General features: G+C 27.9%; 2 protein-coding genes across 2 annotated transcripts; one reads left to right on the top strand and one right to left on the bottom strand.

Annotated features, from left to right (window-relative positions):
• Positions 1-112: 112 nt before the first annotated feature.
• On the top strand, positions 113-10,254 carry LOC113385824 (tyramine beta-hydroxylase). Its single transcript, XM_026623653.1, has 10 exons — positions 113-161; positions 1,347-1,555; positions 2,938-3,078; positions 6,269-6,535; positions 6,889-7,038; positions 8,093-8,225; positions 8,287-8,453; positions 8,673-8,855; positions 9,534-9,721; positions 10,011-10,254. The coding sequence occupies exons 1-10, from the start codon at positions 113-115 to the stop codon at positions 10,252-10,254; spliced, it is 1,731 nt and encodes a 576-aa protein (XP_026479438.1).
• A 1,775-nt stretch (positions 10,255-12,029) lies between these two features.
• LOC113384505 (SWI/SNF-related matrix-associated actin-dependent regulator of chromatin subfamily A containing DEAD/H box 1 homolog) lies at positions 12,030-17,855 on the bottom strand. Its single transcript, XM_026622221.1, has 15 exons — positions 17,685-17,855; positions 17,392-17,576; positions 16,457-16,585; positions 15,820-15,974; positions 15,439-15,610; positions 15,024-15,208; positions 14,745-14,938; positions 14,265-14,539; positions 13,874-14,011; positions 13,486-13,722; positions 13,093-13,320; positions 12,815-13,026; positions 12,544-12,702; positions 12,350-12,480; positions 12,030-12,292 (listed from the first exon to the last, which is right to left on the bottom strand). The coding sequence occupies exons 1-15, from the start codon at positions 17,776-17,778 to the stop codon at positions 12,177-12,179; spliced, it is 2,610 nt and encodes an 869-aa protein (XP_026478006.1). The 5' UTR covers positions 17,779-17,855; the 3' UTR covers positions 12,030-12,176.
• Between the last annotated feature and the right edge of the window lie 421 nt (positions 17,856-18,276).

Raw genomic sequence — 18,276 nt, 5'->3', positions numbered from 1 at the left:
AGCGCGGTGCTATGAAAATATATCAAGTAAGTGTTTAGCTTCAAATAGAATTAATAAACTAAATATTTTAAACAATTGGTTTTTCTTTCAAAAGTTTCAAACTATTTTTACTATGAGACGACGAAGACAACATATAATGCATGCTTTTGATCTACGGGATGGTAATAAGAAAGGTTTTGAAGCCAAAAATATTTTCTAATTTAACAATTATGATTTAATTATTACATTTGTGTAATTTTAAATTGTTTGTGTCTTCATCATTGAAATAATTAAGCCAAAAATATTTCTTAATTTAACAATTATGATTTAATTATTATATTTATGTAATTTTAAATTTTATAAGTCTTCATCACTATAGAGTACAGCTTTCTAAAATTTTGAAGTATGTATATAATTTAATAATTTTATTTAAAGTAATCTTTCAAAAACTTTTTACGACACTGACCCAAATGCCGGAGCTTTAAAAAGTGTGGACTTTATAGAACCCTAAATAAGACCTCTAAGATTTCATTTGTTCTATATTTGATACAGGTTTTAGGAATAAAATTATTTTTACCATTTTTTATGCGCTAGGATGCTATACCTATTTTTCTTAACAACCTAAGTACCTTTTACCTCCTAGTTAATTAAGTAACGTTTTAAATTCGTTGACTTCTCATATAGTCATTTGATAATTCTATTGGATTTCCAATCATATCCTGGAGACTTCCCATTTTTGCTAACATCTACGTCGGACTTCATAATAACGAAAGTATAAAGTATAAATAATATTTTTAATCTTTTATAAACAATACAAGTTCATACTAGGGGTTTATGGCAACTGGCCGTCTCATTTTATTCCGGGTAAAAGGACCAGATGATAAATTTAAAAAAACAACAAAAAATATATTTTTGCAATTATAAATTTAATGGGAGTTACTGAACATAGTCAAATAGTTGTTTCTTTAATACGTGTTATTTCTGCTCAAAATCAAATTGGACCTTTGTGCCCGACCCTATCTTATGTACAATTTTTACGTTTTAGTTGTAAAGGTATCAATTGTATCAATGATAAAAAATTGGTTAATTACTGGCAACGTGCTTAAGGCGAATTGTTTCCGTATCTTCTAAACGGTTAGACATGCCTTATGCAAAACATAATCAACATATTTCTTTCTCAATAGAAATCGAATGCTTTTTAATTAATTCATATTGGTTGATCAGTGCTTTTGAAATCGACGACAAATAATTCTTGAAACGTAAGGAAGTCTTGAAACGTAAAAATATGCAAAACTTACTATAACCTACCCTCCGGGAAGAAGAAAATTGAAAAACGTTACATTTAGTTACTTAATTATTATTTTTAGCAAAAGCTCACGAAATCGCATTGGATTCTTCTGGTTCTTTACACTTATTATGGGCTGTGAGACAGCAACATTTGATATACTTCGAGGTAACACCTCCTTCAGAATATCCGGATTCCTGGATAGCTGTGGGATTTTCCGATAGAGGTGACTTAACTAACGCAGATTATTGTTTTATGTGGACTGATTACAATGGAAAACTTAGAATTCAAGTAAGTTTGAATATTACAGCCCTCAGTCTATTTTTTTTTTCATTATGATATCTTTTTTATAATATTAATTAAAACTAAATGTCAGGAAAAAGGGTTAAATATTATCATGTCTTTATTACTCGCGTGTGCAATTATTTTTAATATCTCTAATAACTTTTGACAATTTTATCTAAAGCAAATGATATATTTGACAAATTTATTTAAAATTAATCTAAAATGTTGTCTTACATCATACCCAAGTTCATCAACTCGATATTCTCTAAAATGTAGTCAACAGCATTTTAAACTTAGCATTTTTCAAAATAAGAAAATCAACTGATTTTCAAAATATGACAATCAAATGGTTATTCCTAAGAGCAAATGTTTACTAATATCAGCTAAAATATATTAAAGTTTAACTGCGTGCATAATTTCAAAACTGTGCCTAAAAACGCATAGTTCTAAAACACAGCATTTTATGCAATTGATATATATTATCGATTTCTTACCGCTAAAATAATCAAACTTGCATCTCTGTAATAAAATCGCAGTTTTAGTATCAATTTGTGCATTAATAAATCCAAACGATGCAGTTTTGTAGTAACACTGTTAACAGTTATTACGCTATAAAAGGACTAGAAATATAAATTTGAAATTCAATTAATTTTACGTCCGCAAACTCTTTTATTATATTATAAACTGAAGAAAAATTTTACAGTACATTAATAATAAACATCACCTAATAATAACAAATCGTGTTATAATCTTTTTTTAAATATTGCTGTGTCGTTGTAAATAGTACCTCTCTAATTACATTGTAGATGAGATTTCTGGAATCTTTGTTCGCAAAATCTGCACATAAATAAAATTTTACCCACCATTAATATTAAATAGTTCTTGTTTTTCTCTGAAATTAAATATATTTTTAGCATAGGTTCTATATTTTTTCTAGTATGAAGTTTCAATAACTTTACTTTTTCAATAGTCACGAAGGAACGGCTGAAGATAACCAAGACAAAATTGGCTATCGGTTATCGATTATTGAATTACTGAAATCAAGCTCTCATTTAAGAAAAAAAACTTGGTCATTCACCCCAAAAGTTCCAAGGCATATGATTACATATGATCTTAAAAGATTTTAATTATCTTTTTCTGGCTTCTATCCGAATAAAATTACAAATATTAAATTACAAATATTTAAGTACAGATATCATAATAAGCATCAATAATTTTGAGTTTAATAATTAAAGCTGGAAATATGTTTTATTACCTTCGACTAGTATTTTTAAATAACGTGATTTCATACGAATTTTATTTCACTTAATTCCGATAAAATTGGACGTCAACTTGTTACCAAAATCTCTAGATCTTTTACCTATAAATTGAATTTTTATATTTTTTAGGACACTTGGTCAGATGAACATGGAATTTTACATGTGGACTATCAACAAGATTGTTTTCCTGTGCGGAACAGCAATGGATATATAAGATGGAAACGCCATTTGAATACTTGCGATATTCAGGATTACGATTACACTATAGATGTGAGTAAATTCAATGCATTTGTTTGAAATATTATTAAAAGAATTTGCTTATATAAAAACACAAGATATTGTACAATATTCACGTTAAATTTAAATTATTGTAAATTAAGTTAAGTATAAAATTTATTTTTGAGTAGTTTTATATTCGTTTTGATTGCCATATGTTGTCTTTCAATAATGACTCAAATACTTTACTTCATTATGTATTAACTTTCTGAAAAAAAAGTTTTTGTTTTCGCCAAATGATCCGATTCTCTAATTTAATATTTTCGAGAAGTTTCAAGTCATTCTAATTATTTTGACAACAAAATTATAATAAATATGTGTGTGTGACCTTTTGTTGATGTTTTCTCAAAAACAGCTGCACCGATTTGAACAATTAACGCCATTCGATGAAACTCTATAAGATTTACAAAGTTTATAAATCTCAATACTCATTAAATACTAGCCCTAAAGCAACATGCTATTTACATCTAGCTCTCAATATTGATTATCTCTGTACATATTTAATTATCTCTGTAATATTTTTAAATACTGTTTTAAACAAACAATCATACTTTAGTATTTAAAAATTCTGATTGGGAAGTGCGTTACGTAAGCGGTAGAGCTTTACTGGGAATTACCGTAAAACGTTTTAAAAAAATCATCGTAATTAAAAAAAAAGATAGAAAATTTAATACTAGAATAAACCAACTATTGAGTTGCCATGAAATAACTATTAAAAAAATCATCGCAACAAATAATAATTAAAACTAAGGTGATCGTATGTCCCGGTTTGGCCGGGACAGTCCCGAATTTCACCTTGTGTCCTGTTTTTTTTTTTGAGAGCAATATTTGTTCCGAAGCGAAGATTTTTTGTTTCGGATTGTTCCGGGTTTTCGCAAAATATAGGTTATAGTTGAATTTTCGCAATCACTTTGTAATAAAATTACAACTACCCATCAGATGATAAAAATACAATACAACAAGTATGCTTAAATATAAAACAATATGTTATGAATGAGAAAACTGTATTTTTTATATTAAAAACATATATTAACAAGAAAAAACACTTATAGTAAACAAAAAATTACTTTTCAATATTTGTTACTAGAAGCAGTACTCAATTCGTCCAATAATATTGGTATATCGAATCGATAAATCCATAACCATACATTAAAAAAAATTTGATAAAAGATTTTTTCTATTGGTATTGAGAAATATTATATGCACACTCAAAGATGTGCGAATTATAAAATTAAATTTTTATAATTATACTTTTTTTTTTAATAATTTTGAAAATTGCAACACTTCTTCACAAGAGAATTCAGGCAAACCTAATATAAAAAACGGTATATAAAAAATATATTAAAATTGTGTAATATAATTGTTCTCTAATTTTTTCTTTGTGGGTGAAAGACAAGTATTTTTAATAAAGATCTTCACCCATCTACAGTTAATCGGCACCACGGAGAATTCTTACCCCGCAAATCGATTGCTAAAATTCCTCACATAACTATGCGTTCCAGCCGACTCTAACCCAATGACGTTCGTTTTATTAGATGGAATTAATATCCGCTCGGCAGAATATGAATTGGTGCCAAAAAACGCATATTGATGTACCTTTAGAAGAAAATGTATTACTCGAAATATATATGAACGCAGAATTACTATTAAATTTCGCCAATAAAGCAGATAGTTTCTACAAAAATCAGTAAAAATTGTAAGAGTTCTGAGAAAACTTCTAATCTGTATTTGGTTTTACCGTCAATCCGTTGATCTAAACCAATATTATTTAAACATTTAAATTAAATATCGTTTCAAAATTATTTTGAAAAGTTTTGTAAAATCGAATTTTTTTGAAGTATCTTATTTTGATAAAATGGAAAAAAATCTAAAAAAATGAAAAAAAAAAAAATGATTATGTATAAAAATAAAAATCGTCAATTAGTTTCGTAACAATATTACGCAATAACCTAAATATAGTATATAGGTACATATAAGTTTTTGTAGGTTCACAAGCCCAAATTAAGTAAAAAACGAGCCTAGTACAAACTTAAAAATTTAGTAAAAAAGTATACGCATAGTCGAGCTATAAAATACTAAAAAAATAAGATGAGTTTTTAAAAATCTTTATATATAAAATAAATAATCACTTATTTGAATTAATTTTTCCGCAGCTTAATCAAATAACATTATATATTTCATATAAGTTCGTACTATTTTTTTTCCATAATTATAATATAAAACATGGTCATTTAATTTTTTTATATTATTTATATTTGGAGCCATCAGTTTAGTATATGAAACTACTATAAGTTTACGTTGAAATTGCAAATGAAAGATATGAGTATTAAAAAAATAAGCTTCTTATGGAGTTATTTACTTGGTGATTTAATTATTTTGATTCACAAATTGCTTCTATGTGAATATACATTCTTGATTGCACTCAATTTTGCTACTATGGCTTCACAGTATGCAATTGTAATTGAATAATATTGCGTTTGAGGTAATAGTGAAGGATAATTTACTAAATAGGTATTAATACTATATAATAAAAATAATTTCTTGAATATTATGCATTTTTTATATTTTTATCAACTTCCCGTAGGGTAAGTCTAGTAATCGTCCAAAGGTCAAAAATGAAATTTCTGCATTTTTACGTTTCAGAAATTTCTGAACATTTTGGCATTAGAAACAATGGATGAGTATGTGTGCGCACGATGATTGAATTTTTGCAAAGACAAGACTATCTATTACAAAAAAAAAGTTTTAAAAAATGCCATTTGGCGGTCGAAAATCAGATATTTTTGGCAGAATCGATCAACCAGCATGAATGGGTATCAGTAATTTTCAAGAAATTTTTAAGTTTTTGAAAAATACCAGTATATTCAAAAAATCTTTCATAGTTTTCAAAACCGGCATTTTTTTCAATTATTTCAAATGTTTTCAACATTATTTCAGAGAATTCAGAAGAATCAAAATTTTCTTTTCCGAGCTTTTAAAAAGTTTAAATTACGGCGCTGGAAGTTCCAGCAATTTGTCACGATGCCATGCTCCACTAGTTTAACTTCATTTATTTATTAAAAATTTTAAACATTTATTATTAAAAAAGTTTTTTTTAAGAAAATTCTTTGAACAGATCAAGTTATTTTCTATTATAACCTTTTAGTATTAGTGATTCAAAACTATTTCGAATATCTCTTTCCAGGGTGGTACCACACACATAGTATGGGCCAGAGGTAGGGGTCTCATTTTAAGCCCATCAGGGATAAATGTGACTGAAGGGAAATCAATAGATCGTGGTATGGTACGCGCCCAATTGATTAGAGCAGATGTTCCACCAGGACCACCAGCGGATGCTGAAAACTTAGAAGTGAAAGCTTCTAAAGTAAAAGTTCCTGCAGATGAAACGACATACTGGTGCCATGTACAAAAATTACCGGCCAGTTTGACTAGAAAACATCACGTTGTGGAGGTAAAAAAATTCAAATTGTATTTTAAGCGTAATGATCTACGTACTCAGAGGTCTACCATTCAAACATGAAAAAATAGAAAATATTGTTATGCATTCTTTGCCCTGAAGGTTAATTTTTTTGAAAAAAATCTTTCGAATGAGATATGAAACTGATCTCGTTATTTTACAATAATAAAGTAATGGTAATTTCTCAAAAATATTAACGATAAATAAAAAACGTCTAAAAATAATATCGATTGTTCAAAAAAAGATTAAGTGAAAACGTTTGTTTTAAAAATTTATAATATATCATTGATTTACGAAATAAATATTAGTTTATTATGAATTAAAATATATTAACACTTACTATTTAGTTCGAAGCCGTAATTCAGAAAGGCAACGAAGGATTGGTGCATCATATGGAAGTTTTTCACTGCGAGGCACCGCCAGATCAGGATATTCCTTTATATGTAGGACCCTGTCAAGCAGACGACAGACCTGCTGAAACACAAGTTTGCAAAAAAGTAAATATTTTAATATAATCGCTATAAGCATGATAACATAAAACTCGTAGAACAAAATTATTTTAGAACAGTATCAAATACTTTTGTTAAGCGCTAGTGCTATTTCGAAGTCATTTCTTATTGCTATTTTATTAAAAATTATTTAAAAATATTATTAAGGAATAATTAAAAATATGAATATTAGGTCGGGCCAATTTAAAAGTCGCATAGGCACATATGATTTTCGAATTCTATGAATCAAATTAAGATACTTAGTTAAAGAAAACATGCCTCTAAAATGAATTCTGATGTCCCGTGCATTGACCCTAAGATAAGGGTTTAAATTTTGAAAAATTGCGTTTTGACCAATTAAGAGTGCTTCCAATCGCGTCCAAATGTATGACCGACGCCCCACTAACTTCGAAAGGCCGATCCACCCATGCCCATCGTTCAACACCTATATAAAATTGCAAAAAAATCATCGTTCTTGATATTTTACTCAGCCAAAAATGTTTTGTTTTAAAACCACAGTAATTAATACATACGCAAAAAACTGTTTTCAAAAAAAAAATTATTAAAATTATTTGTTTCAATTTTTACAATGCATTTTGTCTCTGCGTTTCTATGCTAGGTAAAGGCTGACTGTATTTTCCAGACTTGAAACCAAAAAGGACTTCAAGCAATAATTTATAAGTTTTATATCGTTTTATTTACAATATGTTATGATTAAATAAATTTTATGATAAAAATAAATTGCTGATTTTTGTCATGTTGAAGTACCATAAATGAAGCAATTTTTGTATGGGAACCTCTAAGGGTAGATCCCAGGGGGTGAACCATGGGTAGATCGGCCTTTCAAGGTTAGTAGGGGTCGGTCATACATTTGGACACTATTGGGGCGCTCTGAATGAGCCAAAACAGGATTTTGCAAAATTTGACCCAATCTTTGGGCATGTGCAGAACGACAATAAAATCATCATCATACTTGTTTTAAACCGAATTTTAGTATCTGCATTTTGCCAATTTCAACAACAACAACAACAATATCGAATAACAAATTTTGTTTCTAATTAAGGTCATCGCCGCGTGGGCGATGGGCGCCGGACCATTCGTTTATCCCGAAGAAGCAGGTCTCCCAATTGGTGGCAGTAATTTTAGCCTGTACGTAATGTTGGAGGTACATTATAACAACCCTGAACTCAGAGGAGGTAATTTCTGGTTTGACAAATGTTATTGCAATTCTTAGTGATACGTCTATTTTTGATATAGATTACGTTGATAGCAGCGGCATGAGGTTATGGGTTACGACAAACATGCGACCTTTAAATGCAGCCGTTATGGAACTCGGTCTAGAATATACCGACAAAATGGCAATTCCTCCAGGTCAAAAGGAGTTTGCTTTATCAGGATACTGCGTATCTGGTTGTACTAAAATTGTACGTAATTAGAATTAATTAGTATGTTGAGGTACCAGTTTACATCTAGATTTCATATCTTTCCATGAGCTTTATTACAGCGTTCACTAATTAATAATAAATTATAATTTATTACTATAATGATATAAAAAATACACACACACACACATATATATATATATATATATATATATATATATAATATTTATGTAATATAAAATGTAAAATTCTTACATGAAGAGCTTACCTGCGGAAGGAATAACGGTATTTGGTTCCCAATTGCATACACATCTGACCGGAGTTTGGGTAAAAACCAGGCACATCCGGAATGGACAGGAATTGCCGGAACTGAATGCTGATGCGCACTATAGTACACACTTTCAAGAAATTAGAAGACTCAAACGACTAGTGAATATTAAACCGGTACACTTCTTTTTGCTTACATTCACCAAATTATTCAAATATTTCAAACAATGTGATATTGTTTGAATTTACTTTTTAAATTTACTTTTATAAATATAATGTTTAATAAAAACTTAATTGACCTGATTTTTTTTTTAAAAATCGCAACACTTATAATAACAACTGTTATTGAGAAGTATTTTTATTAATCTAGATTAATAAAAACACTTCTCATTAGATAATAATTTACACTAGAAATAGTAGAAGAATTTTGAAAAATATATACTATCTTGAAACTCTCTGAAATAGAGAAAATATTTCTGATGACTGAGTTCACATGCCGTAGAACTTAAAAAATTATTAATTTATTTACTGGCCGAATTGATCTATATTCTAGATTAGTTTATATGTGCCAAACAGATAGGTTCCTTAAAATAAATTTAAGGAACTTATCTGTTTAAATTTAAAATAGAATAACAGTTACTCGAAAAACCACCGCATAAGGGTGCGTGAATACTTATTAAATGTTATTTAAAAACATTGTCGTGAATGTTATAAACTGTTTGGTCAAATTTCGTGCTATTTTTCACGAAAATATGTATGATTTGCAGTATTTTCGCACTATTGAAACTCGGCCTGAACAGACAGTTGCTATAAAACCGCATGGCACTCAACGTCTTAAGTTTTTTTGTCTTTCAGGGCGATGCTTTAATAACAACTTGTGGATATCGGACTGACCACTTGAAAAATGTAACCTTAGGAGGATTTGCTATTAGTGACGAAATGTGTGTAAACTACATACATTATTATCCGGCAACCGAATTGGAAGTCTGCAAAAGCGCCATTAGCGATCATGCATTGCAAACTTATTTCAGATATATGAACAAGTAGGTGGATAAAGTACAAATTTGCTAAATGAAATAGTACTTTATATATAATTCTAACATTTTGCCTGAATTTATCTGTAATTAAATTCTCAAATTTTTAAACAAAAATGCAAGCGCTCGCTGGTAACCCTTAATAACAATTGCGTTATTAAGCAAGAGCAAGCTGATCATTTGTTTTATCACATTCTTTATCGATTTTACTAAATTAAAATATAAAGCTTGATAACAATAATAGATTTTTTAACGTTTTCACTATCAATGAACGATTGCCTTTCTCATTTACTTCCAGGTACGAAAATCAGCCAACTAGTGAGCAGCTTGGGATAAATGCAAACTACCACTCGATAGACTGGTCGCCAATTCGGGTGGAATTTTTAAATGAATTGTATACATCAGAAAGTTTAGGGATGCAATGCAATAAATCGAGCGGAGATCGATTTCCTGGAGATTGGTCAAACACGGCAATTCCTAAAGTATTATATCCGAAAATAGAACGCAAAGATGTTTGTCCCATATTTAGAATATACAAATAAACTTGTTTACAATCTAAATTGGCGTTAAATCTGAGTCGAGAATCGACTTCGCGCAGTAATTAGAAAATTGTTCTATGTAAGAATAAGTATATATTATAACAGAGCAATATAAATGTGAATTATATCAGGCAATGTACGAAACAATTTGTAGTTTATAAGTTAATGTATAATTTTAAAGATCTATAATTTAGTACAAACTATCATATTTAAAATCATTCTGATTACAAGTATGTGTAAGATAATATATAATTTCGATGCTGATGACCATATTTTTTTATGAAATGTTAGCTTTGATTTTGATAATTACTATTTTTATGAATAAATTGTTTATTTCGAGATGCATTACCAACAAATATATAATAAAACTGAATTAAACAAAAAATCTAATATTTATCAATCAAAATCGTACTATTAAGAGCATTGCATGTATGTATTGAAACAATGTTTGAACTGACAATTTTATTATTAATTTGAATTCATTTAGTAATGTTAAACCGTTTTTCAGCAACTCCTTGAAGCTCAAAATTAACATCCGTAATATAAATAGCTTCTTGCTTAACGAAGTAATTTTTAATTAAAATTTTTTCTTCAAAATTAATATGTTAATGCAGTAGAACCTCGTTTATCCGGACCTCAATTGTACGGATTCGCAATTATCCTAACTACCGACTGCGACCAATTTTTATGTATGTACATACCTACAATTCGAATTTTTGCACCGATTAATGCTACAATTTAGTATATGTATGTGATGTAATCTTAGAAAATATATATGTACATAGGTACATACATAAGAAAGTTTCAATTTCTTAATAAACATTATTTTCGTTGATATTTATTTATGTATTTGTTATTTTTAATGAATGCACTACATTATTCTTCATACATTCGATTTTCCGGATTTTTGATTATCCGAATGCATATCAACAACAATTAGTCTGATGGTTAATCAAAGTTTCAACTGTAATTTCAAAAAATTTATAAATAAATTAAATATTTGTAAGACACGTAAATTTAATGAGCTTTCTAGTAAATCAGAAAACATGATTTAACGTTATTGTTATCATAGCTAACTAATTACCAACCGCTTTCGTTGTTTATGTTTAATAACAGCCAAGGTAAAACCAAAAAGAAAAACTTTAGATAGAAAATAAAAAAAATACGCTCAAAAATATTTTCGAACGCCTATCATTTTTCTTACGCGTTTTTAAATCTTGATCAGACGACATATATCGATGATATCTACTGTCGAGCTTTAAAGTTCCACACAAGTAAGTTTAACTCAAGTGAACACACTTCTCGCAAAGTGAGTAATTACTATCACAAACAAAATTCTATTAGAATTTAAAATAGCACAATCACATATTTATAATTATAGCAATTTGTTCTGCATCAAGACCCCTGAAAAAATCTCCGCATTTTCAAGCCGTTGATTATTTTGATTTTGATTTGCTTATTATGAGGGTGGCATTTTGGTGACAGCTTTGCTTCCTTTTGCCGACAAGGGGGATGGGCGGGGTAAATAATTGTACTAAATCTGCTTACGTAATACTTGAATGATCCCTTAGAAGGCAATAAAATACACGAATAGTTGATTTTACTATCATAATGATACAAAAAGAGAACGAACCAGTGAGACAAAAGTTAATCTTTTCACCATTTTAATCCTGTGTAACCATTGTGCAGTTTTCATTAAACTCGCAACACGACAGATATGATCTATAAGAAAATGCACTTAGATAAAGGGCAAACAATATTAAAATGAATAACAGTTCGAGTAGTAAAACGGTATTTTATTGTGCGCTGCAGTAAATTCATAAATTATATAAAAATACCTATATTTTTAAATAATCATCAATTAACTAATAAACTTAAAAGATCAAAATTCATAATGTGTGCTAAATAGTAGTCGGCTTTTGCAATTAGGATTCCGATTTTCTCGGCGATGGAGTTAAAAGATTGGCAGCTTTATTTGAATCGACGCCCAGCGCTAGTGTGAGTAATCGCACAACATTTTTTACTTCTTGAGGATCATTCTCTGAAATATTTTTGAATAAATATTGTTGTTCTTAAAAATAAAAAAAAAAAATCATACCCGTGTTGGTGGTCACTTCTCTCTCCAAATTGAGTTTTTCTCTAGCAACTTGAAGCATACCCTCTTCAATAGTTCCTTTACTAATTAATCTATAAATAGTTACTGGCCGCTTTTGGCCCATTCTGTGGCATCTGTAAAAACAACACTTATAAATTGCGAACAAGTTTAGCAGATATATTTTTATATTATTTTACCTGTCTTCGGCTTGTTTATCATTGTATGGATTAAAGTCAATATCATGTATAATCACAGTATCAGCTGCAGTTAAATTAATACCTAGCCCGCCTGCTCTTGTAGATAATAAAAATATAAAAATTTCTTCATCTTCATTAAATCTGTCAATTAATTCTTGTCTAAAAAAATAAAATAAATTGTAATTAAAAAACGTTCAGAGTGAAGTTTTTCTATTGTTGTGGAACCTTAAATAAGAAATTGATTTCTAATAAATTTTTTTTTTAAAAATACCTCTCGGTGACCATAGTGCTGCCATCCAATCTTAAATAACTATAACCACGTATTTTTAGATAAGACTCAAGTACATCTAACATTAGTACAAATTGACTAAATATTAGTACTCTGTGTCCTTCACTTTTCAATTTTTCTAACATTTTATCAAGATATGCAAACTTTCCGGAACTCACAATCAAATCGTCTGGAGCATTCATACCACATATACTCTGAAATAGCATAATCACAATTTTATAAAAATGTATAAACCTGTAATTATAATAATCTATTGTTACCTTATATTGCATAGTTAATTGATGTATCTGAAAATCAGACATAAACAGTAGATCTTCATAAACATAATCATAGTTATCACCCTTATAGAAAGAATCAGCAACAAGTCTTTTTGCAATTGTTTGCAATTTATTGTCATCATAATAGTATCGCAAAAGCATTGGATGATTACTCAATTTGCGCATTTCCATCATCATAGTCATTCCACTACTTTCTTTATTTGCATGTATCTATAAAGTTGTTTAAATTACATTCATTATTTGTAAACTCATTTTAAGCTTACTACATAGGAACATTATAAAATGCATACAAATAACTAAAGATCAATATTTCTAGATGATAATGTAATAGAAAATTTATATATGTATTTCTTAAAATTGTTATCAAAAACATACTTCTCCGGTTTCTGAGGAAAAGGTTTGAATTAATTGCTCATATTGAAGTTTTTGAGAAGGTGTCATTGGAACTTGTTCAGTGTAATCAGTTTTTTTAGGCAAATCTTTAAGAACATCTCTTTTTAGTCTTCTCAGAACAAACGGCTTCATAATCTTTTTAGCTTGTGTTATTTGTGTTTGTTCAAAAAGTGGCAAATCATCATCATCTTCACCTTTCTTCACTGTTGAGTTAGTTTTCTAGACAAAAGGCATGAGAAAAATATAAATCATTATTGACAAATATGTGGAAATATATTATCAGTATTGAATAAATCATTTCCAGTCAAATAAAATAAATGTGCAATGAAATTAACAAAATATTACCTCAATAAAGAAAAAAAAGACTTACTGAATTTTTCTGGAATAAACTTTTCAAATCCTCCCTTTGGCAATCAAATAAAGAAGGCATAACAAAACATAAAAGTGACATTAACTCTAACAAATTATTCTGCAAAGGTGTCCCAGTTAGCAATATTCGTCTTGAAGCCTGCAAATAAATATTATTTTTATTATTTTAAATATTTATTATTTTATTAATTTATAAAATAATTAGAAAATATTACTAGATAAATCATTCCTAAAGTAAATTCAAAAAGTTATAAAATTTCCATAATACTATTCCTGTTCAATTATACACAAAATACTATGTAATTTTCATATAAACTAGTTACATTATTTGTAGTAGATAAATAGTAAAATATATCAAACAAGAAGAAATAAAAGTTGTTCTGTATACTCACTTTTATTTTAATCAAATTGTCATATCTCTGTGTATTCATGTTTTTCAACATGTGTGCTTCATCAAATATAACATAATGCATTTGTGTAACACGAAACATTTTCCGCTCCTCAGGACTACTGCTAACCATTGTGTATGTGGTCAAAATAACATCAACTTCACTCAAACCTCCTTTGACCCAGTTTATTCGTAACATACGTCTTTCATCAGGACTTCCATAATACATAACAACATTTAACATAGGACACCACCTTTCAAACTCATTACTCCAATTATCTGTAAAAACAATTTTTTGATTAAATATTGTAATAACTTTTCTGGTAAAAATTATATGAATAAACAATCAAATTATTGTTAAAATAAATATATGCATCTAAAACTCATGCTATTTTAATAAAAATTCAATTTGATAAAGTATTGCAAAATATTTTGATTAAGAAGTTACATTAGTTCATCATTCAATATAAAATTGGAAACAAACCTAACGTTGAAGCAGGAACAACTACTAGATGTGTTCCGGTTGATAGACACCTTTCCTTCAAATAACCTAAGAATGCTATCACCTGTACAGTTTTTCCTAAACCCATTTCGTCAGCCAGAATTCCATTCATATTTTGTTGATGCATTGCAACTAACCAATTTAATCCAACAAGTTGGTAACCAGCCAATTTCATACTAAAATAAAAATTATTTTGAATTAATTACATTGTTTACAAAAAAAAAAACTAATCTAATCAATCAGTTTGATTAGTATATTCACCTTGAGTTTAAAATTTCTGGTTGTTGTTTTACACCAGCACCATTGGCCACAGCAATTTCAAGATTTCGCGAAATAGCACTGCATTTTGACATTAATCTTTGCAAATTATTGCGACTTGAAATTAAGTGTTGAGCAGAATTCAAAATATCTGTTGTTAAATACTTATTCTCTTGGAATTTGTTGACCTAAAATAGACAAAAAAAAGCCTTAGTTAAAATACAAGAAATCTTCCTTCAATTATTAAAAAAAGGTTAGGATTTTTATTTATTTTTTTAAGGAATTTAAAAATTCATCATAATCGATATTTTTACTTTCTATTAATTTCAATTATAAAGTTGTAATACAGAATTAATTCCTTTATAAATGATTACATAAAATAAACCAGCAAAAATAATGATTTCAAAATAAAAATTACCATATCCAGCCATCCTTTAAACGGTCTTTCTGATAAAATATTATCAACTCTCTTCTGAGAACAACTGGCCATCAAGCGGAGCTCATTAGCATTTGCTGTGTTTAAGAAGTCAAATACTTTTTTCCTGTCACCTGTGAGATTATCGCTAACTTCTACATCTGAATCTTCATCGCTGAAATAAAATAATTTTATATTGGATTTTTACCAGAATAATAAAAAATGCTTCATAAATATCATTTTAGCCACTTATAAATTAAGGTAAATTGTTCAAAGCTATATTCAACATGTGTTACACAAATAGATTTGGTCTATTGACATGCATCAATTTTTAAAATAGATTTACTAAAAATAATGTAATCATCATGATAATCAATCGCGTACCTATCATAAACCTTTTCTGATTCATGTCTTGCTTCATCTTCACTGTCATCACTATCAACGGTCCTTCTTAATCGTTTCCTCTTTGGTCCATTATTTGATGGAGGTTCTCTTTTTAAACTTGATACTGAATGATTATTCTGATGGCCATTTTCACTCTGAAAAATGTAAAACCCAGTTTAAATAAAATTTACATTGCAGCAAGCATTTTACATATTATACATATAATTATTGTGTGTTTCAACAAAATATACTTTTAAATGTTAACTGCATTTAATATCATATGCTAATATATAAACATATACATATACATATGTACAAATTCATAAGTATGAATCAAAATTCTCAAATGAGATTGTAATGTTAAAAATTTTACATATTCCAAATATTGTCATATATCATTTGTAAAATGTGAAAGCTAATGAATATACTACATAAGTATATCCAATTGTATTTATGTTTTATTAACTGTAATTTTTTATATATTGTTGTATATCAATTATAAATATATAGTATAACTTTTATAAATATACAATATCAATAAAACATGCATTAGATATGAATGCTGAAACTACTGGACTATTGTTATATATTTATATTAAATATATATAAGTACAATTAGAATTAATAATTAATTTACCTCTATGGTCCTGTTCTGAAAATAATTAGATTTTCTATAGGAATGTTTTGGTGGTGGTACATAATTAGCAAGCATGGGTTTTGCCGCTTCAGAATCCCAATTAGCTTTTAAAAGTGTATCTTGCAATGTCTAGAAGTATTATTAGAAAAAATAAACATTTTATCAACTAAAACTTCATTGTAAGTATACTGTTGTTGTTTAAACATGAAGGATATAATAATTACAACAAAATACCACTTTTTGAAGCATATTAAATGCAAAAATCATGAAATATATGTAGAATTATTTTCATGTGTGGTATATAAACATTTTAATATTAATATGTAATCATATATGAGTGCTTATATAATTCTAATAATAACTAATATTCATTTGTATGTTTATTAACAAATTGAGATAACCTCACTTAGAGGTTTAAATCAATAAATACAAAATCGACATACACGTTTGAAAAACTAAAATATATAAACTTCAACTTATATTAAAAGGGTTAATATTGAGTTGCAAACGTCTATTTAAAGTATGAATATATAATAGAATTGATAATTAGATAGAAATTAAGAGTAGTTTGCAAATGTAATTCAAATTCTTTTTATAAATCTCAAGTTTAGTAGTCATGTTTGATGTAACTTTAATCAACTCATTGAATTATGAATAAAAATGTCAAATGACAAACCACTGTTCAAATATTTCTAATTAAAACCAAAAAGAAATATATAATGTTTTACGCCAATAGATACAAAGATTAATTTAGCTTCGAAATATTAAGGATATAATAAAAAGAATAATCAGGCTTTTGTTATTAAAATAACAAATTCATCCAGGTATGCTATCTTCTTAATCGTTCGACAAACATAAAATGACATTTTACTGACATAACAAGCTGACAATATGTACAGTTTACAGTAAAAAATATATTTAAATAAATCATTTACCATTGTATCAATATGTGGGAATTCAGACACCAAAATTCGAAGATGTTTTTCTTTACTTTTAACATCAGGTTCTTGTTTAACAGTTGGTTGGTTGGTTGTTGCATCTTTTTTGTCATCTTCCGTTGGTGTATCATTATTGTCCAAGTCCGAACTCGTTGATATTGTATTTTGTTGAATTTCACTGGCTAAAAATATATTATTACTATTTAAATAAATAATTTTCAATATTCTTCATTGCATAACCTAAAAGTTTCTATAATTTAATATACACTAATTGACCACATAATGCTTACATGAATCCAAATCCGAAATCCTGGGCGGCTTCTTTTTAAAACGATATTGACGTAAATTTAATAAACTGGGACTTGTTTGAGAATCATCAGACATTTTACTGAAATAATGATTTTATTGAAATGTGATGGATGACATATGAAGCAACGCTAGCAATAAAACATTAAGAAACCGCTCACTGTCGTCAATTCACGAAAAAACGATCGTTGGTATTGCGAAAGAAGTAGAATATGTAATTTTAATGGATCGTTTCTATTTATTATTCGTAGATAAAAAGAATGTATATATTATTGCTTACTAATCACAACTTTTAGGTAATTACTTGTTATCGATACTCATGTAATTTTGTTTCAAATGTTTGATAGTTTGAAAATGTAATTAATATGTTATTCATTAATTCATTTAATTAATTAATTAATTAATATTTTATTCTAGTAGTTTTTCTTTTGTAATGTTATTTAATGCAATATAATTAATACATTTGGCAAACAACAAAATGTTTTATATATGCAAATCTGTTTTACACAAAACAATTAATTCAGCAATCTTTATTACAAAAACTTGTAATGTAAAAAATGTAAAAAAGTACGTATT

This window comes from Ctenocephalides felis, unplaced genomic scaffold, assembly GCF_003426905.1.
Source record: "Ctenocephalides felis isolate EL2017-DRISC unplaced genomic scaffold, ASM342690v1 CF-g0.4_SCAFFOLD_03571, whole genome shotgun sequence".
Taxonomy (NCBI): Eukaryota; Metazoa; Arthropoda; class Insecta; order Siphonaptera; family Pulicidae; genus Ctenocephalides; species Ctenocephalides felis.
Note: the sequence above shows the minus strand (reverse complement) of the source record. Positions and strands in the feature narration are given on the sequence as shown.

What these genes read in the sequence shown, in the direction of transcription:
- LOC113385824 (XM_026623653.1), top strand. Translation starts at nt 113, where the DNA reads ATGAGACGACGAAGACAACATATAATGCATGCTTTTGATCTACGGGAT. An exon ending in AAACACAAGTTTGCAAAAAA is followed by an intron (nt 7,039 to 8,092) that starts GTAAATATTTTA and finishes TTTCTAATTAAG; the next exon opens with GTCATCGCCGCGTGGGCGAT. An exon ending in TATTTCAGATATATGAACAA is followed by an intron (nt 9,722 to 10,010) that starts GTAGGTGGATAA and finishes ATTTACTTCCAG; the next exon opens with GTACGAAAATCAGCCAACTA.
- LOC113384505 (XM_026622221.1), bottom strand. Translation starts at nt 17,778, where the DNA reads ATGTCTGATGATTCTCAAACAAGTCCCAGTTTATTAAATTTACGTCAA. An exon ending in ACAATTTGATTAAAATAAAA is followed by an intron (nt 14,012 to 14,264) that starts GTGAGTATACAG and finishes ATTTATTTGCAG; the next exon opens with GCTTCAAGACGAATATTGCT. An exon ending in GATAAACAAGCCGAAGACAG is followed by an intron (nt 12,481 to 12,543) that starts GTAAAATAATAT and finishes TTGTTTTTACAG; the next exon opens with ATGCCACAGAATGGGCCAAA.